This window comes from Aulonocara sp. 'chitande type north' Nkhata Bay, linkage group LG22 (genome assembly GCF_057382095.1).
Source record: "Aulonocara sp. 'chitande type north' Nkhata Bay isolate Kocher_YH1m ecotype deep benthic linkage group LG22, A_spYH_male_GT1.1, whole genome shotgun sequence".
NCBI classification, from domain to species: domain Eukaryota; kingdom Metazoa; phylum Chordata; class Actinopteri; order Cichliformes; family Cichlidae; genus Aulonocara; species Aulonocara sp. 'chitande type north' Nkhata Bay.
In genome coordinates this window covers 21,731,309-21,754,169 of record NC_141364.1, presented here as the reverse complement: position 1 = coordinate 21,754,169, position 22,861 = coordinate 21,731,309, and the positions used below count along the sequence as shown (strand labels likewise).

The window sequence follows — 22,861 nt, the reverse complement described above, 5'->3', positions numbered from 1 at the left end:
TGACTGCATATTTCTGTTGCCCCCTCCCCTTCCCCACCAGGATCTGTCATACATTCCTACAACCAATGAGAAGACTGTCACCTACAGGAGGGACCATCCACCTGATCGCCCTGTGGAAATGCACATTCAGGTTCCTAAGATGCCCCTGGGTGACCCCTGGCAATAAAAGGTCATAACAAAGGCAGTAGAGACATATAGAAGCAAAGCTGGACTCAAGGCTTCTTTTCTGCCTCCTAACCTTCATAAAACTTTAACCAGCGGTACGTAGTACGTAGAGACTCAAGCGAAGTAAACTATGAAACCTCCACGGGATTTTATTTGTTAATCGAACTGACCAAACTTTTATTGACTGTGTGACTGACGCGGCCAGTATCCTGGGAATCCTGGAGATGAAGACGAAGAGCACAAATTCCCCACCTCTTCTCCTCCTTTTGTAGGAGCAGGGAAGCTACTTCACCTTTACAGGGTGAAAGTTGATCACTCCGCGCTTTTTAGCCATGCACTACTCTAGCATGAGTAAGTGTGCATGTGTGAGTGTGCATGTGTGAGTGTGTGTGGTGCAGGTGCACATATGCTTTCTATTTATTTGATAGTGACAACACTACATATTAATAAAAAAAAAAAAATCATGTGACTGTGCCAGACTACAATAATCCGACAGTACTGTCTCCCTGTCTTAGTCTGCCCCCATGTGGTCAGTGTAATGTACGACATTTTCTTTCAAATAACACACATTACTGACCTCAGCTGTGTTGCCTTGCATACACCAAGTGACTAAGCAGCTTGCTTTTATTTTATTGCGATTACATTTTAGTCACGCATGGCGAATCTTGTCGTTTAATGTTTTTATTTCTGTTAACATCGGCTGCATTGCAAATTAGTGTTATATCATGGCATTGTGTAATGACAAGCAAGAATACTTTCATTTGATTGTCTTTTGTTAATAATCTGGTTAGACTTGCACTAGAACAATTGCATTTTACTACTGAAAAGTGTGGGATCTCTAGGCATTAAAGGTACCTAAGTGTGTTTAAAGCTAATTCACTGGAGGAGTGGATTAGCTCCACTGGAACACTGGAATGACAATGGATATAGATTTATATTTTACATACTGACATAATGGCAGTTGTATCATCAAAAGCCTGAGAATGTGAACTCTGTATCAGAATAATGTCTGCATTTACCTGCTGTTTCACAAGTATAGACTAATACACAAATCTGCTCCAAAGGTACTGAGATCAGAGGTGGAACTTCACTCTTCAGCAAATTTAAAGGATTAGATCCTCTGAAACCAGAGTGCCAGTTTCGTGACTTGTTGAGAGACTTTGCTTGCCCACTCCTGTTCCTCTTTTTTTTTTTACATGTTGTTTACAGCATTAGCTGCTCTGTTTTACTGTAACCTCGGAACACTAATGAATATTTATTATGATTCTATTATATTTTTTATGTTTATTTGATTTGTTATGCTATATTTGAGTAGCGGTAAATAGGTAGTGAATACTGTGAGCTGTCTCTGTTTCTAAAACTGAAATGAATTCAGCAATAAGGTATTAATCATCTCATCTTACCGGGCATTATGTTCGGAGTGACAACAGCACTTTCTCTGTAGTTTTGCTGTCGATTAATGTGTAGCATGACTGTTTTCATTCCAATAAAAATGTGCAAGAGTTTTTAAACTGTTTCTTGAACTGTGTTTTATTAATTTATAGTTATTCTATTTAGTTGTATTTATTTAGGCCCTGTGGCCCAAAATTTCATGTACATTTTTTTTTAATGAAAAATAGGCAAAAACTTTTTTAATATTCAACCATGACAGTCCCTGAAGACCAACACCAGAATTGAAGCATGTATACAACTCACTACACGTTTTTAATATCTGTTTGTTTAAATATATTTGTGTAGATGTGCCAAAGATTTTTACATTTTAATTTATTTTATTGGTGCAACAAAAGATTGCTGCATAACCAGGACCTGCATTCAATATTACAGTCCAAGCCCATGTGATCCAAGCAGCTGCTGACTGCATAAACTGAACACTAGGTGGAGATCTCCACCTACACAACTGTGTTTAAAGCTCACTGTGAGTATTCACTCCAAGTCTCCTACTCTTTACAGCATTTTTTAATAGCAACGTCTTTTCATCATTGAAACAAAAAACTTAAAGCAGATTTTCCCCCCCATAAAGCAGCAGCTGACGTCACTGACTACAGAACTCTTTGTATCTAAAGGTGCAGATGTGCAGATGTGCCTACTTAAATAGAATAAAATTGTTAAATTAAAAAAAATAGAATTGTTATGTATGTATTTTTTTATGGTTTTATATATAATCACTGCAAACTGAAAACTAAGACTTTGTTTCTGAGGCAAATTGTAATATACAACAAAACTTAGATTATTGCATGTGAATAGTTGTTTTGTTTGTTTTTAATTGAAAATTGCCCCATTTATTAATCCCAGTGCAACACAGACTTTCAAACACGAGTAAATTATAGAAATGCAGTCACTCAAACTTTTTTATAATTTATATATTTAATTACTATAATAATGAAGTAAAAGGGGATCATGAAAGGCTCGTTTTTCTTCCTTTTTTATATTAAAAAAAGAGAATAAATTAGGCAATAGAGAAATTAAAAAAGAAAACAAAAACTAAACGACAGATGAGTAAAAGATTTTTCATAGAAAGGTACAAATAACAGATGAGGTATAAGCAGAGTGATCCATAAAGTGCTGTTTCAGTTCTTTAGAGTCCACGGCACGCTGTAAAGCAAACAACCCACGTGTGGATTCATCGGGTTCAGCTCTGTGGATTATTGCACCGCTCTCTGTCCCTCGGTGCTGTGCAGTCTCAGTCCAGGGCTCGGGCTGCCGCTATTGTCCGTGTCGCTGGTGCCCTTCGTGAGCCCCGGCTCCCCGCCGTCCTCCGGGCTGTGTGTCCTTGCGTGCTTGCTGAGATGGTCAGAGCGCATGAATCGTTTGTGGCAGAGGGGGCACTCGAATCGCTTCTCCCCGGTGTGTGTGCGCAGGTGCCGCTGGAGCTCGTCAGAGCGCGTAAAGCGTTTCCCGCAGAAAAGCCAGTTGCAGACAAACGGCCTCTCCCCGGTGTGCCAGCGCAGGTGGGCCTTCAGGTGCGAAGTTTTGCCGTAAACTTTACCACAACCTGGGATGTGGCAGCTGTGCAAGCCTCTCCGCCGGGGACTCGTGCGCCCTTGGCCGAGGCTCTCCGCCTCTTGGCAGTTTGGACAGTCACAAGTGGTTCTACCGGAGTAGCGCCGTGAGGAGGAGCGGGAGGATGGGGGCAAAGAAACGACTGGGGAACCTGTGAGAGGAGGTGCCGCCGTGACCGGAGGCTCTGTGTAGGCTGCGGGAACAGGTGGTCTGAAGCCGTCGAAGAGATGTTGCGCCGCGGGGAGCAGGTGCTGAGAGGCACCAGGGCTGAAGTTAGAGCTGTAGTCACTGGTGTAGCTGCTCAAAGGAGAGGGTAACCCGACTGTGTTCTGTGCGTCCACCCAGCTGCTGCCCATATCCCACCAGGCAGGAGGCCCGTTACCAGTATCCCCCACGGGTTTGAACCATGGATCATAGGGATGTGCATGCATCCTTGGATATATCCCGGCTATGCTTTCTACCGAGGAGGGAAATTTGGTCAGAAGCACGGGCCGCTGTGCGTGTGCGGAATTGGGAACGCAGTTGTCCGGTGGCACAGCGGGCTGGTACATCGAAAAATCATTCCCTAAAGAAGAAGTAGCAGCCGTCACAGTGAAAGCGCTAGAGGCGTCATTCAGTCCGGTCCTGCTACTCCTGGAGGTCCCAGAAGAAACCCCAAACGATGTGAGGCAGGTACCCAAGTTGCTGGTGACTTGCGAGCTCCTTCTCCACGGATGGAACCCTTTGACGGGTCCGGGGGCTCCCTCGGAAACAGTAGGGGAGCACGAGGGGCTGGGCTCCCCAATCCTGCTGCAGGTTTCGGCCAGCATGGCCAGCGGGGTGCTGCCCAACCGTGGCTCCTCCTGCGGGAACACAAAGCACGCACTTAGAGCCAGCACGCCACTGAAACCATGTGCGCAAAACACGCGTAAAATGCAGCATGTAAATCAAATGAGTTGGACACAGTCTGCAAAACACAAATGAAGCTTACATTGTTGTTGTTTTTTAACTTAACCAGCAAAATCACAGCAGGTGGGATAACTTAGTAACTTATAAAACTTTAACTATGGTGGGCAAATAATCTTTAAAAAATCGCTTAACTTTTCCATTAGACGTAGCAACTCGCCATCAATAGCGCAAGCTGTGAAAGCTAAAAATGTAGATGGGAAAAGAACTAAAGCTCGGTTAATTTAAATAACGATACTTTTATTATAAACAGCGGCATTTAAACGAGATAAAGGGAATAAAATAAATATTAACCGAATAAGCAAATGGACAGACCCTTTTAAGAATTTGCTTTTGCCAAAAAATTAAAATTAAAATAAAAAAATATTCAGAGAAAAACAAAAGTTGCGTCGAAATGCAAACTCACCCCAAGCAGTGTGGCAGCCATGGACTCCGTGCAGTGATATCTTCTGCTGTCAGTGTCTGTGTGTGCTCTCGGTAGCTTGCGTGATCGGTCTGTTTTCCTCTCTGACTGCTTTGGTAGTAGTTGTATCTTCCCCGTGGCTTTGAAGTGGCGCTAAGCATCCGCTGGCCAATCAGACATCAGCTGTCATCTTCTCCAAACATTCGTGCTCGGGGTCGTCATAAGTTTCAAACGTTGTAAGCAAGTATAGTTTCAAAGTAGGAGTGAGAGAATAGTTTAAAGTTTAAGGCATGAAATTCAAAAGGAGACACTGAAGCAACAGATGAGTGCGCAGAAACGTTCTTCCTTCTCACCACTTGGTCAAAATACACGTCATAACGCCACAAAAAGTGGCAGTGAATAGTTCCGTGACTGATTTAAGGCATTTCCTCATTAGGTTAATAAAAATGTAGCAGCAGTAATGCCATTTAGTTTCACGTGTATTTATATTTGATGCTCCATGTATTTCGTTACTGGACTTCGAACAGCGCAAGGCTCCATGATAAGGCAAAGTAGGCAAATTGCAGCTAAAATCCCCCAAACCTATTCACTGCCAGTTGAATTTAAAGCTGTGTTAAGGTGAAGTTACCCCTTAATTTAGCAATAAAAAGGCAACATTTAATAAACTAAAAAGCAACTATGATGGCATAAGGGGATTTTGTGCCATCGGCCAAGAAAGATAATGCGTGCTAGTAAACACAATAAAATACACAAGGGAAGCTTTCTGTGCATGTAAAACAGCAAAGCGCAGTTTTGTTTTACTTATGTTGTGAGTTCACTCAGAGGGAAAGGCTGATGAATGGGAGGCTGGTCAGGTCCGTCCCATCCTGTCCCTGGGGCGTATCCAGTCAGCCCTGGGGGAGGGAAAGGAGGATACCATCACTGCCTCTACAATTTCATCTTATTCAACACAAAACAAATTACTTTTTAAAATAAAGCACCTCTTTCTGTTCTTTTCCCTAATTTTATAACTCATTTAGACACTTGGCTAAGCTCAGACTAACAGTGGGAGGAAGTAACTTTTATTATTTGAATAGATAGTCCTACACTTAAATCAGGCATGTTTAACCTTTGTGATGACACAAGCACCCTAGAAATAACCTAATGTAAGAGCAAAGGCACTTATATTTCATTTGAATTTCAAATGTAATAAAACAGCAGGATTCAAGCTACTTTCTTCATTTGCTTGATATACTGCTTTCCTGCCCTTACCTCATCGCTTTGACTATCCTAAATGAAGTCAGCTCCACACTCACAGAAAAGTTAATCACATCTCACAGTTTAAATCAAGTGGCTGCTAGTGTGCATAATTATTTTTGGTGTTGCAATGCAAAGTCCGATATATCATTTTAGCTTAGATTTCATGTACACTTCAAAATGTTAAGGCAGATGTTTGTTGTTTGTTTCTTGAAGGAAATTATTCAGCATATCCTTGATGGTTTAAACACACCAAGATACTAATATCTCAAACATATGATGTACAATGGATTGACTTACTTGACCAGTGGCTAGATTAGTAGTTTATAGGCCTAACAACTATTCTCCAGGAAAATAACAAATACATTGTTGGTCTGCTGTACTTGCACCTTTTTGTAAAATGTAGAGAAGCTAGACAAGCAGCTGCAAAGCCTTTTTCATTTTAAGTAAGTAAGGATGGCATGGTGCATCAGCTTAGATTAGAGGGGTACTTTACCCCAAAACCAAATTAAAATGTAATTTAAATTTAATTTAAAATTAAATTAAATAATGATACTTCCTACAGTCAATTTAGTTCTTCTGTAAATTGAACCAGGTGGCTTTTGTATGGAAGAATTTTTGTGCCACCAAAAAAGAGAAAAAAAGTGAAGAAATTGAATTTCAAAATTTCAATTTAATATCTTAAAATTTTGACTTGTCCAGCAGAAACTAAAAATTTCAAGTAATTTAACAATTTCATATCCCAAATTAAATTTTTGACATAATAACCCAGAATGTTGTTTTGTTTTGTTTTTTGTTTTTTCTTTCTTGCATACATTTTCTTTGTTGTATTTAAAATAAATTTGAGTGAGGTCAATGTTTTTAGATCTTATCTCCCTGGAAGAGCTGCATAAACACTGGAGATAATTCACAGAGACCAAAGATAGTGAATGATTTCGTGAAGCAACCATGAACGAAATAACTGCTGACGATGTGAAGTGGGCGGGACCTGTAATAAACTTTTGGGCAGGCGACTGAAGTGACTACCAATGAGACTGAAGAATGCCGTTGACTGACATAAAACCACCTATAGGGTTACCTAGGAAACTATAACCTGCCAGTCCAAATGACCAGCTGTCAGTTTCAGAGAGAAATATGTAACAAACAAAAAGCATTCAGTATGTACGGTTTAAGGGGCGTGGCTATGTTGACTGACAGGTGTCCCAGTACAGGCAGCTGGCTCAGTGTGCACTAGGCCGACCAACCTTTGTTTGTGCTGCTGCTGTCTTTTTGAGCTTTATATCTGTCATCTCAAAAATATATATATGCTTTAGTTTTGAGTGAAACTGTAGCTCTTTATTAGCACTAATTAGCCGATATGTGTGTTTGTGAGCTGCACCCATACAGTTTGAGAATGTAACGTGCTAAACAAGCTAGCTAGCATTAGTTGTTAAAGGGGAATTCCACACTTTCATTCATCTAATGCAACTTCTCAATCCAGGAAACCAAAAACAAAACAGTGACTGCCATGTTGAAGCTTCAAAATGCAAAATCTAAAAGCAGTGGGTGCCACCATGATGTCTTTGGTTCTCTTTCATACCGTCTACACTTTACACTGAGTTGTTTCTACAATTTCTTAGTTCAGTTTGTTTTGCAGCTATTGCTAAATCCACTGTGCTGTGGTGGACAATGTCACAGCTTTCAACTTAAAATTGACTTCATAAACTTGATATGCTGGATTAGCTTCAAATGAATATTTGCTTACTCTACTTTGAAATGAAACCCAGAAAATAATTTAGAAGTTGGGCTTCATAGCTGTAAAATTTTGGATTTGGGTATTTTAGTTATTACAGCGAAATCACAAAAACACACACCTCTCAGCAGACTGGATGAAATGAGAGGCTCTGCTTTCCCCCACAGCCTCGGGCAAGGCCGTATGCACAGGTGGAGTTTACAGTGGGCCATCTTCCCCTAAACCTAATCGCCATCTTCACAAGCCACCCAAACAGCTGTCCCTCTTTTCGAAGCATTCTTTTCCCACACTGAGAGTGTGTGCGTGTTTTTGTATGTGTGTGCTTTAAAGGCCCCCAGTGAAACCCTGTCTGAGCCTCAACCTGCTCCTTTAGCCACGATAATGACCGCATTATCACGCGCCATCGAACGTCAACAAAAAAAGATTGTCGTGTGCTTTCCAATCACTTTGTGGGCACTGAGACAGAAAGAGCTGGGAGAAAAGAGTGAAATAAAGATCTGGCACTTCTCCGGGAGAGGGGTGGGTGAAGTATTTTATTTCTCCTTGCTTTTTCTTCCCCATCTCCTCCTTTTGTAGGTTGGAGCATAGTCAGGAGTGATCCAGAGGGCAGGCCAGCCATCTTGGTCAGCTGCCCTGCTGAGACAATTAGCGGGAGAATCACAGAGTCAAACGACAAAGCTGCTAAACATGACAAAAAAATATTTATTGTAACCAGGGGGTAGCCACTCAATTTTAGTTAAAAAAAAAGAAAAAAAAGAAAAAAGAAGGATAGGTTCCAGACCTTGCGACAATCAATGTGAAGACGCACGTTAAGACGTTAAAATAAAATAAACTTTCTTTTCTAAAGTGCAGGAAAAGTCATCCAGGTGAGCTGTGCGCCAGGATGTGCCTGAAGCAGCTCCTCCTTGGCTTCCTGTAATTACTCCACTGAGAGGGCACGTCCGCAGCCTGTCTGTCAGCACGGAGCTGATGGACGACTGTAGCAGCAGAGTCAGGGAAATTAGTTTGAGTTGTTGTGATGACATCATAAGATTCACCCCTCTTTTTTTTTTTTTTTAAGAAAAAACCATCCCATAAAGAATCAGTACATAGTGAAATCTCTTCGACTCATTTACCCTTTGTATGCTTTTAATCTCTCACATAGCGTATAGCAGCTTATTGAAATTCTAACGCTTATAAATGATACAATAGCAAGAAAAGATAAATATAAGGTCATCAGAGGAGGACATCTTAAAAAGTCCAGTGCTTTAGAGTAATGGAAAGCAAGCGTAGAGAGGACTGATTTCCATTGGTTTCATAGATTATCCCTTTGGTTAGTGGATACAGTGACAATAAGCTGCCCTGAAATCTGTAGAAGTTTACCCTCATTTTTCTGTCGCTCTCACGCACATACAGGGGTCAGAGAGGACATCTCTCATCAGCCCGTGCAGCAGATTGAGGGAATCCAGGCCAATGTAATTACACTGTTGAACGGCTTCATTCGCATTCATGTATACAGCGCATATACATACACCAGCAGACAAACCCATTCATGAAATTAGAAAAAAAAAAGAGGAGGAGGGAGGATTTGTCAGTGAGGAGAGAAAGGTTGGGAGGATGAGTGTGTAGACACCTCTGCCGAGTTTGTTTGGCTCAAGTTTTGGGATGAAGGTGAATTGAAATTGCACTTTATGAGCACTCTCTTTCCTCTCTTTATTCCGCACACACACAGACACACACACACACACACACGCTGAGGGTTAGTGTTGATGGATGCTCGGGGTTTGTTAAGTCGTACATCACAGAGGTCATTTAACCTGCCAACACATCTGCTGTCTCTGCCCTCAGAAAGACAGGAAGAGGTGGAGTGAGAAGAAAGATTTATAAAGGTGGGGAGGAGAATTATGCAGGGTGTGAGAGAATGAGACTGTGATTAGTAACTGGAGTGGATGAAAAGCTCTCATTCAGTCTCACTCGGAGTTTCACTCATACACACACACACACACACACACACACACACACACAAACGCACACACATGCATGTTGTGCTGAAAGTGGTATCTTTTCAACAAGCGTCTTCACTAAAGCTGCTTGCGTTATGAGTTTCTCTGCTCCTCCATCAACTTTCGTCACGTTTCTGTTAACTACTCCCAGTAAAGCTGCTGATTTATGCCGAGGAGCTGTTCTGCGCACCGAGATATTAATGAGATGCTTCTGGAGGAGGAGTCTTCATTGATTTTTCTCAGAAGTCGTTGATGTTTGTGATGAAAGGGAGTGTGTACGCTGATTGCAGGTCACTGCTTGTATACACTCTTGCTGCGCTCTGTTAACGTAGCTTAAACCTCATGGAGAGACCTCCGCCTTGTCTTCACATCATCTCAGTGTACATAACCCAAGTGTCACCTCAGGTTTGCAACTTTTAATATTAAAGTATTAAAAAAAACCCAACTACTGGTCTACCAATTAACTGTGCTAGGAATTGACTATAAATAAATAGATTTTTATAAATATTTTGAATGGTGATGCAGCGATTTCTAGAAAGTAAATAGTAAGTAGAAGTAATTGTTTCATATTTTACTTTCTTTGTTTTTTCTCAGGCCATCTTTTACCACTGCTGCTAATTAAATGACAGTTTTTAAAGGTTTGGAAAGGCTAACTTTACGGTACTGCAATTGTGTCTACAGCAAGCCCACAGATTAGTGCTGTCAACCACTCCTTTAAGATCCCAGCTGCATGTTGCTCGACATCTGTCGGTCAAATGCTGATTGGTTGACAGTGACCGGAACCGGGTAGGGAGCGATAGTGGAGCTCACAAGGAATGGGAAAAGCATGAAAACATAAAACAGTGAGTACAGTGGACACTTTTCATTGTTTGTAACACTAGGTTTCACTTCAGCTCTTTTGTATGGCTGGCTGATGGACCAACTACAGCACCATCAAGCCCACAAAGTGGTGGTACCACATGTTTTTGACACTGTCGCCATCTGACAAACAGCTGTACCATAATTTCCCCTTTAGTTCTTAAGATAGTAAAGATCTGACTTAAAATAAATAGTTTTATTGTCATGGCTCAAGTTATCATCTACACTGAGCTTCACTTTATTTTATGGACAGATTTTGTTGTCTCGTGTGACTATCAGCGGATTCTCAACAATAACATGGAACTGTGGGCCACAGTGAAGGGTCAACCTCTGGGGCTAAGAAAATGGATCCAACTGCAGTTTGTCAAATGACTGCTTTAACTGGCTCTAAACGTGATTCAGTCTCCATAGACTCTTACAGTGGGGCAAAAAAGTATTTAGTCAGCCACCGATTGTGCAAGTTCCCCCACTTAAAATGATGACAGAGGTCAGTAATTTGCACCAGAGGTACACTTCAACTGTGAGAGACAGAATGTGAAAAAAAAATCCATGAATCCACATGGTAGGATTTGTAAAGAATTTATTCGTAAATCAGGGTGGAAAATAAGTATTTGGTCAATAACAAAAATACAACTCAACACTTTGTAACATAACCTTTGTTGGCAATAACAGAGGTCAAACGTTTACTATAGGTCTTTACCAGGTTTGCACACACAGTAGCTGGTATTTTGGCCCATTCCTCCATGCAGATCTTCTCAAGAGCAGTGATGTTTTGGGGCTGTCGCCGAGCAACACGGACTTTCAACTCCCGCCACAGATTTTCTATGGGGTTGAGGTCTGGAGACTGGCTAGGCCACTCCAGGACTTTCAAATGCTTCTTACGGAGCCACTCCTTTGTTGCCCGGGCGGTGTGTTTTGGATCATTGTCATGTTGGAAGACCCAGCCTCGTTTCATCTTCAAAGTTCTCACTGATGGAAGGAGGTTTTGGCTCAAAATCTCACGATACATGGCCCCATTCATTCTGTCCTTAACACGGATCAGTCGTCCTGTCCCCTTGGCAGAAAAACAGCCCCATAGCATGATGTTTCCACCCCCATGCTTCACAGTAGGTATGGTGTTCTTGGGATGCAACTCAGTATTCTTCTTCCTCCAAACACGACGAGTTGAGTTTATACCAAAAAGTTCTACTTTGGTTTCATCTGACCACATGACATTCTCCCAATCCTCTGCTGTATCATCCATGTGCTCTCTGGCAAACTTCAGACGGGCCTGGACATGCACTGGCTTCAGCAGCGGAACACGTCTGGCACTGCGGGATTTGATTCCCTGCCGTTGTAGTGTGTTACTGATGGTGACCTTTGTTACTTTGGTCCCAGCTCTCTGCAGGTCATTCACCAGGTCCCCCCGTGTGGTTCTGGGATCTTTGCTCACCGTTCTCATGATCATTTTGACCCCACGGGATGAGATCTTGCGTGGAGCCCCAGATCGAGGGAGATTATCAGTGGTCTTGTATGTCTTCCATTTTCTGATGATTGCTCCCACAGTTGATTTTTTCACACCAAGCTGCTTGCCTATTGTAGATTCACTCTTCCCAGTCTGGTGCAGGTCTACAATACTTTTCCTGGTGTCCTTCGAAAGCTCTTTGGTCTTGGCCATGGCGGAGTTTGGAGTCTGACTGTTTGAGGCTGTGGACAGGTGTCTTTTATACAGATGATGAGTTCAAACAGGTGCCATTCATACAGGTAACGAGTGGGGGACAGAAAAGCTTCTTACAGAGGACGTTACAGGTCTGTGAGAGCCAGAGATTTTCCTTGTTTGAGGTGACCAAATACTTATTTTCCACCCTGATTTACAAATAAATTCTTTACAAATCCTACCATGGGAATTCATGGATTTTTTTTTCACATTCTGTCTCTCACAGTTGAAGTGTACCTCTGGTGCAAATTACTGACCTCTGTCATCATTTTAAGTGGGGGAACTTGCACAATCAGTGGCTGACTAAATACTTTTTTGCCCCACTGTATGTTTAAATGCCCAAAATCTATAGCAGAAATAAATATGTTTACAGTTTGATATAAAAACACTGATTGTTTCTACAGATAATTTCCCCTTCATAGCAAATACAAGCGGGTTTAATAGGGTTTGCATAACTTATTTAAATCCTACAATGGCTTAAAGTTATGCAGAGTTAAGTTTTTGTTCAGTGTGTGGTGTACATGAAATCACATTTTGACAGGGAAATAACTACAAAAACGATGCACATTGCTAACCAGTGCTAGCATTAGCAGATAACTCTATATCTTCTATAGCCTCTCCCTCCTCATCTGTATGAGACAGCTAAGATGCAGTACAAGTGCTGTATTGTACTAAAAGACCATCAAAGCAGTCACCTGCTGAGTTTGTTTGGTAAGTAAATTTTTCATTTAGTAAAAAGCACAAAAAACCAACAGGACAAAGCAAAGATGAAAAACAGCCAAAATTGCCACAGTGATTCTACCTTAGAACCATAAACAGATAAAAACAGAGGCTGCAGGCTGACTGCTCATAAGTTTGTTACCTGTTGAAGTTCAGGGTCTGGCTGCTGGGCTGGGGTCAGCATTCACTCAGCTTAAAGAGTTCTTGGCTAGCTTTGTGTTAGCAACAGAGGAGGAAGGAGGATTTGTCTGTCAAAACATTGGCAGATTGAGTTTTACCAACTTCATATTGACATTGTCTTATTGGGAAAAAGTTATTTTACGACTACTACTGCTGGAACGAAGTCAACTTTAATTAGATGTGACACCCAGCTCCGAAATCTGACTTCAGAACTAACAGGAAGCATATCTCCCAAACACTACCCTGAAGTGTTTGATATCATGGCTAAGCTTCAAACACGTGTATCACCATTCTGCAAATGGTGTTGAAGTTTTTTTTTTATCAGCATGTAGTGATAAGGTAGCAAAAACCTAAAACAATCAGCAAACAAGATTTTGTCTTTATTGCCGCAGTGTTTCTCCTGAAGCCAGCCTTGTTCTCCAAACTCAACCACTGAGGAGCACTCGGACAAACTCGTTCTCCTTGATTAAATCCCGCTCTGACCGTGATCTTGGTTCTCTTCACCAATAACTCTGTTCATTCCTCTTCTTGCTCTTCACCACCGCACAGACACTCCTCAGACAAGAAGATTAATTTACTCATGTTCATTTTTCAGGTTTTTGTGTCTTCTCTGTGTTTAATGTATGTGCGTCCATTGATTGATGAGCTGAAGCCCAGGAGCATAATCATACACTTCCAGACGTCATTTTTCACTTTCAGTCTTGATGGATGGACTTGATGCGTCTGATCGCTGCTACCTCAGCGTGGGGGGTCTAGGTCATCTTGTGTGAGTGTGTCCTGTTGGCTAGCAGTCCATCTGTCTGTCTGATGGAAGTGGTGATTGAGTAGACACCCACATCAGCATTAGAAGGCTTGTTTGTGAGGTTTTTTCCTCCCATCCTCACCTGGACGACTACCGCTCGCAGCAGCTAACTTTCGGAGAATTTAAGTTTGCATGTTTGCTAAAGCGAAGACCATCAGCCAGGTTTATTGTGATTTATAATTTTTTTAGCTTTTGAACATGATATATATATTTTGTTATTGTGTCTTCTTGTATAATCAGTGCAGATCTGAGCTCTATAAATCTGGAAACCTTAATTAAATACATTTACGAGTTTACGGCACCTATCTTAGTCTTCTTCTTAGTCTTAATCAATGACTCAATGAGCTTAATACAAGGCATCCTAAATTATTTTGATCAAGTGTCATCAAAAAAGCAAAAGGAAGTCTCATGGAAAACTCTAGGATATGGACATCTGCTGCTACTGATGCTTATAAGCACTCTGACTCCTCTAAGCATTCATATGTTTCTCTAGCACTTCTTCATGTGAAGTGATATTTTGGACATTTAAAAGTTTGACTCTTTTAAGTTTTCAGTTTAATTAAGATTTCAGTGCTTAGATAGAATTATATATCTGCATATTATATCCCTAATTACACAGTTCTTAAACTTTTTTCAGTTATGTGCTCACTTTAAATGTACCTGGTGTTACAGATCACTGTTACTGTTGTTGTTTTCTTCTGCTTCTGAGTTTACAGGTGTCACCCAATGATGCTAAACGCAGGACACCTGCAAGGTATATGGGGTATGGCCGTATAAGTGTCCGCCTCCTTAGCCCTGCCCCCTCTCCTTTTCTACCTAGCCTTGTGCTTGATCGCTCTTTTGTTTAGAGTAAAAAGGCATTGTTTTTCTCCTTGCTTTTTTAATTAAAAGAAGTGGCAGGTGAACTTTATGGTTTCGGTAGTACATACAGGTATGAGTGTGAGAGTCCCCAAGAGCTGCTTGAGCTCTCTCCTTTTTTCACAGTATACACAAACATTGCAGAAATCAATACAAAAAGGTAAGCAAGCCAAGATCCATCAGAGATTAGTTTTAGATCACAGCTTGGTTTTAAGTTGCGGAGAGAAGGTTAAGCAAGGGACAACTTTAAGATGATCACTTTGGGACCCATGTGATGGATGAAAGCATTGGAAAATTACTCTATAGGGCAACTACTGAATTTTTCATCCATTATGGCAATACTACATGGTTTAGTAACCTGTCTGTTAAGCTCAGATCACAAATCCAAAATTTGATCAAAAGGGCTTGAAAGATAACTGTTATTTTTGTGTGTGTTTTGAAATTATTACTTTTATGTTAAGCACATTATGTTCACATGTTATGAAATGTGCTATATAAATAACATTGCCGAAGGTACAAACCAGATCCTTCATAAAGAGTAGAATTTGCCGTCAGAAAAGTGCAAAGCACCGAGCTGTAAGTTAAATAGGTAGAAATTTTCTTAAGAGACACTATCAGTTTAATTAATGAATGATAATAGGTGAATTGTGAATGTGTGCTGTGCTGGTCAAAGCTGCTCTGCAAAGGTGTAGCTGTGTACTGTTTCCAGGGGGCAGTGTCAAAAACAACTGTCAAGAGCTACATTTGGAGGCGTAAAGGTGAGGCCTTCAAATCAAATCAAATCAAATCAAATTACTTTTTATTGTCACATCACATGTGCAGGCACACTGGCACAGCACATGCGAGTGAAATTCTTGTGTGCGAGCCCCACAAGCAACAGAGATGTGCAAACACAACAACACAAACGAGCAAAATACAAGAATGGCCAACCTGAAACTAATAAATATATGTACAATATATAATAGTGTATGCATTTCTGGATGTGTATACTAAATATTTTCCTACGTGTGTGTGTGTGTGTGTGTGTGTGTGTGTGTGTATACACATTTTTACAAATTAAATAGTAAAAAAATAAAATAAAATAATAATAATAATAATAATAATAATAATAAAATATATAAAATATACAGAGTTGAATATGTGCAAAACAAGTGGCATTTATATACAGTGTGGAGTGCATAATGTTGAAGTTCCAGTAGTGAAGATGAGGTGTCTATGACGTGTTCAGCAGTCTGATGGCCTGATGGAAAAAGCTGTCTCTCAGTCTGCTGGTACGGGACCGGATGCTGCAGAACCTCCTTCCTGATGGAAGCAGTCTGAACAGTTTATGGCTGGGGTGACTGGAGTCCTTGATGATCCTCCCCGCTTTCCTCAGGCACCGCTTCCTGTAGATGTCTTGGAGGGAGGGAAGCTCACCTCCAATTATCCGTTCAGAGCACCGCACTACTCGCTGGAGAGCTTTGCAGTTGTAGGCGGTGCTGTTGCCATACCAGGTGGTGATGCATCCAGTGAGGATGCTCTCAATGGCACAGCGATAGAAGGTCCTGAGGATGCGGGGGCTCATGCCGAATCTTTTCAGTCTCCTGAGAAAGAAGAGGCGCTGCTGGGCCTTCTTCACTGTTTTGTTTGTGTGTACTGACCACGTAAGATCCTCAGCCAGGTGTACGCCAAGGAACCGGAAGCTGCTCACTCTCTCCACAGCAGCGCCGTTGATGGTGATGGGGGTGTGTACTTCTCTGCACCTCCGGAAGTCCACTATCAACTCCTTTGTCTTTGCAACGTTGAGGGTGAGATGGTTGTCTTGACACCAGTGGGTCAGGGCGCTGACCTCCTCCCTGTAAGCCGTCTCATCACCGTTGGTGATAAGACCCACCACTGTAGTGTCGTCCGCAAACTTCACAATGATGTTGGAGCTGTTAGTGGCTGTGCAGTCGTAGGTGTAGAGTGAGTACAGGAGAGGGCTCAGTACACACCCCTGTGGAGCACCAGTGTTCAGTGTGATGGGGGATGAGGTGATGCTGCCCAGTCTGACCACCTGGCGTCTGTCAGACAGGAAGCTAAGGATCCAGCTGCAGAGGGAGCTGCTCAGTCCTAGATCCTGCAGTTTCCTGTCCAGCTTCGAGGGAACGATGGTATTGAATGCTGAGCTGTAATCTACAAACAGCATCCTCACATACGTGTCTCTCTTCTCCAGGTGTGACAGGGCAGTGTGTAGTGTCAGGGCTATGGCATCATCAGTGGACCTGTTGTGGCGGTATGCAAACTGTAGAGGGTCCAGTGAGTTGGGTAGTGCAGAGCAGATGAAGTCCCTGACCAGCTTCTCGAAGCATTTGCTTACGATGGGGGTCAGGGCTACAGGTCGCCAGTCGTTCAATGAGGAGATGGTGGAGGATTTGGGTACAGGGACGATGGTGGCCATTTTGAAGCAGGCTGGGACTACAGACAGAGAGAGGGAAAGGTTGAAGATGTGCGTGAACACTCCAGCCAGCTGAGCCGCGCATGACTTGAGGACGCGGCCGGGAATCCCGTCCGGACCAGTAGCTTTGCGTGCGTTCACCTTCCTGAAGCACTTCCGCACATCCTCCTCAGACACAGTGTGCGCACTGACGTCATCCGCGGTGCGCACACTGTCCGGTCTCATGGTGTTCGCTGTGTCGAATCTAGCGTAGAATACGTTTAGATCCTCACACAGAGAGGCCTTCAAACCTAAAAACACTGTATCAGCTACCAAGCAGGGTAGTGGTAGCATCATTCTGTGGGACTGTTTTGCTTTAACAGGTACTGGTACACTGCACAAAGTAGATGTGATAACAAGGAGGAGAAATTCTTCCACTTATTCAACTTCATAACAAATTATTGGTTTGATGGATGACGCTTGGTCTGTGCCAGGAAACTAACCAGTTTAAATGAACTGCAGCAGTTATGCCAAGAACTGTGGTCAAATAACCAGACAGAAGCTTGATGATGGCTACCCAAAGCATCTGGTTTTGATGAAAGTTGCTAAGGGAGATTTATCCAAATATTAGGAGTAATGTATTCATGCTGTGTGGATTAGAGAACATCCTAAATAAAGCCAAAGTTCTGCATACAGTTCTTGTTTTTTAAAGTCATTAAAGATATATGCTGTAAAATAATTCCACTCTGGAAAAGAACAATTGAAGAAATCAGTAAAAACCCAAAGTGACCATGACACACATATATATGTTGAGTGTATGTAAACTGACTATAACCATAAGTCATAATGGATACAGAACTTATTTGCAGTGAATGTCTTGTTCAAGTTAGCTTCAATAAGCACCTACATGCAGTGTCGTGGGTTTTGGACTATGTGCTGACTTTTTGGAGAACTGTGTACAAGTGCATCTCTGTAGTCTCTGCATGGGTTAAATTCCCACAACCTCATTATGAAAAGTTATGGAAAATGACACCACACTGGGACTGCAGCAGTCCTCTGAGTGGTTTCTCTTCAACTAATCCTAAAAGTCTAAATTACTTAAGTGCTTTAACTTACTTTGTAAGTCATAAGGTAGTGTATAATGTGCACACAGTGCTGTAGTAGTATTGTATTACAAGTACTATTATATTCTTTAAAGCATGAATCTGTTTTGTTTTGTTTTTTTGTTTTTTTTACCTCTGCTGCTGTGAAATGTCAATTACTTCTTGCAGATTTGCAGACCAAAGCACTTTTCAGTGCAACTTAATGCAATAGCACTCACATACATATGCACAGAAACAGACACATACTAACAAACCCACACAATCAATGCTACGCTCATGGCTAGCTCATCCTCCTCCCCATCATTGCGCTTCAACTCGCCACAATGCCTGCCATAAAATTCCGAGGCTAGAGAGAGCAGAAGAAGGGAGGCGCTAAGAAAAGCACTAAGAGATGGCTGATGTTAAATTGACTGGAAAACAGCCGCTTGCTTTTTCATGCTAATTTCCGTGCAACAAATTGTTAATTTATTCCACACATAAATGCAGACCCCGCCCCCCAAGATTTGCCTGGAAATGTGGGCAAGCTTAAATATCATCTGTGCATCTGACAAATCTCTGCAGAGGCACAGCCTCGCGCAAACCATGCTTTACATGGTCACCAATTAGAGCTGCTGAAGTCACTGAACAAGTTAAAGAAGAGAGAATACATGTCGACACACATCCTCTACTATCTTTCACTCTCCGTCTTGCTCTTCTTCTCTCTCTCCCTCTCAAACACACTCAGACACATTCCTCCACACTTTCTCAGAGCAGGTTCAGGTGGTTTTGAGGCGATTTGACGGTTGCTGTTTTATTGATGGTTCCTGTCGAACATGAAACCTTTCTTTTCCCACCTAACCACACACATACGCACTGCCTCTGGGCTGTCATTCAGGACGCATACAGACAGCCAGAAACAAGGGGCTGGCGTCAGCTCTACCGGGCCCTCAAGTCATGTCAGGTCCTGCCTCAACTACACAAACACACAACTCATGAATACACACATTACACACTTATCTTGGATCTTTATAGTGAGCTGCACCCTCCACTTAGCACTGCTGTAAAGGTTTTCCTGAGCTCACAAGAGTGCCATCTTCAAAGAGCTCCATGCACGCACACATGAACGCACACTGAAGAGCCACGCAGACTTCTAAGTGGACTTAATCATTTCACATTTAGCTTCAAAGAGACTGTTTAAACACATACTTGCTCACTGTCTGAAAGCACAGCATGAGACCTGTCCTCTTTAATAGTCTTTCAGTGCAGCTTAATTCTGTGTCTTTGAATTCGGTTATACATTTTTCCTGTCAAGTGGCGATGCTGAAAAAACTTCCCGTTTGTGTATGCATCTCATAAACAAAGCCAAACAATTTCAGTGCTTTGAACTAAAAACAATAATAACAAGGAATTCTGAGTTTGTGCTTTAATCTGCCCATAATTTGAACTAAATTTAGGCTGTACTGCATGATTTACGGGGGCAAAGTTCATCTCAGAGTTTACTCTCAGTTCAAGGTCTTGCTCCTACCTCTCCTGTAATGATGTTATATCTTTGAGCATCTCATCTCCTCAGGAGGTCTTTGACCTGTGATCTCTCAGGGTCATATAGTTTTGGAGCCTGACCGCAGGTTGACTTTTCCCTTCTCTTTGTGCATCTTTTATGTCTCTATCACCTTTGCAAATGTGTACATATAATAGTAAACTCCTGCATATGCCACTCAGATTTGGTCTTTGAGGATGTCTTCTGAGTCACAGAAGTGTTAATTACTGTAGGTTTGGCTTTAAGTATCATGGTTGAAGTTGGGGCAAAGAGCTGAAGACAGAAAAGTAAACAGTTTGTGTAACAGTCGAGGCTGCAGTAAAACTCAAAGATATTCTCTTTTGATGATTAGAATTTCACTATAACTAATACCTTCTAGTGATTTTTGAGACAGTAAGGTCACATTTAAACCATGAATGCAAAATCATGCCATATGATGTATGTATGAAAACTATCCAAGCCAATCCAGAGCTAAGACAAAGAGAGACCCAGCTTCCCACTCTCACATTCATACAGTATGTCCAGTTTGAAATCATGAAGCAATCAAAGGAGAATGTTTTGGATTGTGGGGAGAAAACGTGTGAGGCAACTGTTCACTTTGAAGAAAAAAAGGGGGGAAAAACAAAGTTAATTATTATAACTGCAGCTTTGACTGAATTACACAATATGTCCATAAAATAACTGAAAAAAAAACACCGAAAAATTGCTTAAAAGATTTTAAGTAAGGCAGTCCTGCATTAGATTTGTTCTCAACAAGAGAACACCTAACACAAGCACTTAACAGCAAGATATGGACAAGAACAGGAGAGAAGGATACTAAAAGTCTGATTAGATGCTTCTCAAGTATTAGCACAATGCTCTGTTTTCTTGTGTTCCAGGTCACTGCAGAAGTATTTCTTTGGAAACACTTCACCTGTTTTTGGACACACCTCTCTCAGTCACATACAATCACACACATACACTCACACATGCACGCATACTTTAGAGTAGAGATGTTTATTTTGTTTTTTTTCTTTTTCTTTTAAGCAATAAAACCTTATTATTCCAGTCAATTAAACCATATGTGAAGAATGTTCTGGGCACAGACAGAATCTGTCAAACTTGTATCCCACTGACACACATTTAGACACTCTCACACACACACACACACACACACATGCACACAAAGTAATCCAGCCTGTCACAAGGTAATTTGTTATTAGTTTTACAGTCAAAGACTGTTGTCAGGCTTATCAGAGTCTTCTAGCAGGGTGTGACAACCAGTATCTGATGTCACAAAAATTCTTTCTGTATCCGGATTATGTCTGTCATTCATTCTTTATTTAAAAGAACCAGAGCACTTCCTCATTTCTGACAAACACTGTACTTATATTTTTACGAGCTGTTCAAATGTATATTTCAAAAGGGATTAAAAACTAACAAACAAAAAACAAAACTAGGTTGTAATTCAGTTTGATGCAGCTACTCACTTAAAATGAACATAAAAAAATCCTATTTATCAGTTTTTTATTGAAGTCTGATGTACTGGAAACAAAATGAAATACCTTTTCAGCATTTTTCAATAAAAATGCAGAACCTGAGATATCGAAAGATGATTAAAGGAATATATAAAACATATGTTTTTTGCAAAAACGGAAAACATTTTGTTTTAATTCCCATATTTAGAATCACTCAGCAGTAGTTGGTTGAGAAAAGGGTTTTTTTCTACATTATACTGTGTTACTGTGTTAAGCAGACAGTAAAGACATTATTGAATTCTTAACTCCCCCCTGCAGACACAAATAATTATGGACCTGCAGAATAGCGTATGACAATAGAGAGGAACAATTGAGATATGCACTCAACTGTCATTTTATTAGGCACACCTTGCACCAGGTTGGACCCAGTTTTTACTTTCAGAACTGCCTTAACCCTTTAACTCATAGTGGTCACTGCAGCGGACAGCTATTAAAAGGCTGTTTTCTTGTATTTGTGTCAGTGTTGATGGTATACTTGCACATAAACACAACACACAGTGCATATCATTTATTAGTTTGTCAAAACGTATGTTGTCCACCTAAGTGGACATGTAAAAAAACTCTTTGAAAAGTAGTTCAAATATGTTTTTTCATGCCTAAAGATGAATAAAAATACTTAAGAAAAAAGGTTGTAATAATTCATGTTTGAAAGGGTTAATTCTTAGCATAGATGGCATAGATCCAACAATGTTCTGGAAACATTCAGAGACTTTGGTCCACACTAACATGATGGAGATTTTTCCACTGCACATCGATGATGTGAATGTCCTGTTCCTGCACATTCCATAGGTGCCGTATTGGATTGAGATCTGGTGACTTAATCAGTGAGTTTATTGGCACATTCGTATCTGAGATCAGTTGAGCTTTGTGACATCTTGCTGACAGAATCTGTCACAAGACTAATGGACTCTGTTTATAAAAGGGTGGGCATGGTGAGCAACAACACCCAGTAGACTGTTTTTAAATGATGTTCAGTTGGTATAAAAAAGAACAAAGTGGACCAAGAAAGTCCCCCACACTATTTAAACCAGCTAATTTTGGTAAGCATGTCTTAACTGCAGCCTCAGTTTCCTGTCCTGGTCTTCTGCTGCTGTAGCCCATCTGCTTCAAGGTTCAACCTGCTGTACATTCAGAGATGCTCTTCTACTTGCCTTGGTTGTAATGAGAGGCTATTTGAATCTTTGTAGCTTTCCTATCAGCCTGAAGCAGTTTGGCCATTCAGCTCTGACATTTGACATTAACAAGGTATTCTCACCACTGCTGCTCACCGAATATTTTCTCTTTTTTTGAACATCCACTGCAAACTCTAGTGATAACTGTGCAGGTAAAAACCAGTAGATTTGAAATACTAAAATGAAACAACAACTATGACACATCTAAAGTCACATGAATCCCCTTTCTTCACTATTCTATTCTGTGGTTTGAACTTCAGCAGATCATACGCAGGAAATTCAGCCTGTGATGAAGGTTGAAGAGATGATGAGCATTGTTAGCTGCTTCTTTTTAAAGAGTGACAAACAAGGAGTGGGTGGTAAACTCAAACAGCACTGGTCTAAAAAACATCTATGAAACATCCAGTCACATAGAAAAAACTCACCTTGACAAAGGTTTTTCTCTTCGCGGGTTAGGAGCATATTCCACCCACACCCTGAACTGGCACAATACCCAATGAGACATACCGGCTGTCTTCCACTCAAGCCAGACACCAGGAAGCATCAATCATTTAGCTAACATTTAAACTAAAACAAAGCCA

The 22,861-nt window shown here is 41.2% G+C and overlaps 2 protein-coding genes across 3 annotated transcripts in view; one reads left to right on the top strand and one right to left on the bottom strand.

Annotated features, from left to right (window-relative positions):
* itgb8 (integrin, beta 8) overlaps nucleotides 1–1,679 on the top strand; it is a 19,579-nt gene extending 17,900 nt beyond the window's left edge. The window contains exon 16 of the mRNA XM_086279571.1: nucleotides 41–1,679. Coding sequence (XP_086135697.1) covers nucleotides 41–166 — 126 coding nt within the window. The 3' untranslated portion in view covers nucleotides 167–1,679. The remainder of the gene's footprint in view (nucleotides 1–40) is intronic.
* sp8a (sp8 transcription factor a) lies at nucleotides 1,542–22,861 on the bottom strand. Of its 2 annotated transcripts, XM_086279572.1 has the most exons (5): nucleotides 22,706–22,861; nucleotides 12,880–12,985; nucleotides 7,603–8,117; nucleotides 4,517–5,406; nucleotides 1,542–4,007 (listed from the first exon to the last, which is right to left on the bottom strand). In XM_086279572.1, the coding sequence occupies exons 4-5, from the start codon at nucleotides 4,535–4,537 to the stop codon at nucleotides 2,808–2,810; spliced, it is 1,221 nt and encodes a 406-aa protein (XP_086135698.1). In that variant the 5' UTR covers nucleotides 4,538–5,406; nucleotides 7,603–8,117; nucleotides 12,880–12,985; nucleotides 22,706–22,861; the 3' UTR covers nucleotides 1,542–2,807. The 2 variants fall into 2 exon arrangements, with proteins under 2 accessions (XP_086135698.1, XP_086135699.1); XM_086279573.1 differs by lacking the exon at nucleotides 22,706–22,861 and having other exon boundaries at nucleotides 7,603–8,114; nucleotides 12,880–12,976.

Coding starts and splice junctions, on each gene's coding strand:
- sp8a (XM_086279572.1), bottom strand. CDS start 4,537: ATGGCTGCCACACTGCTTGGG. Junction 4,008..4,516: donor TGGCTGCCACACTGCTTGGG/GTGAGTTTGCAT, acceptor GTGTTCCCGCAG/GAGGAGCCACGGTTGGGCAG.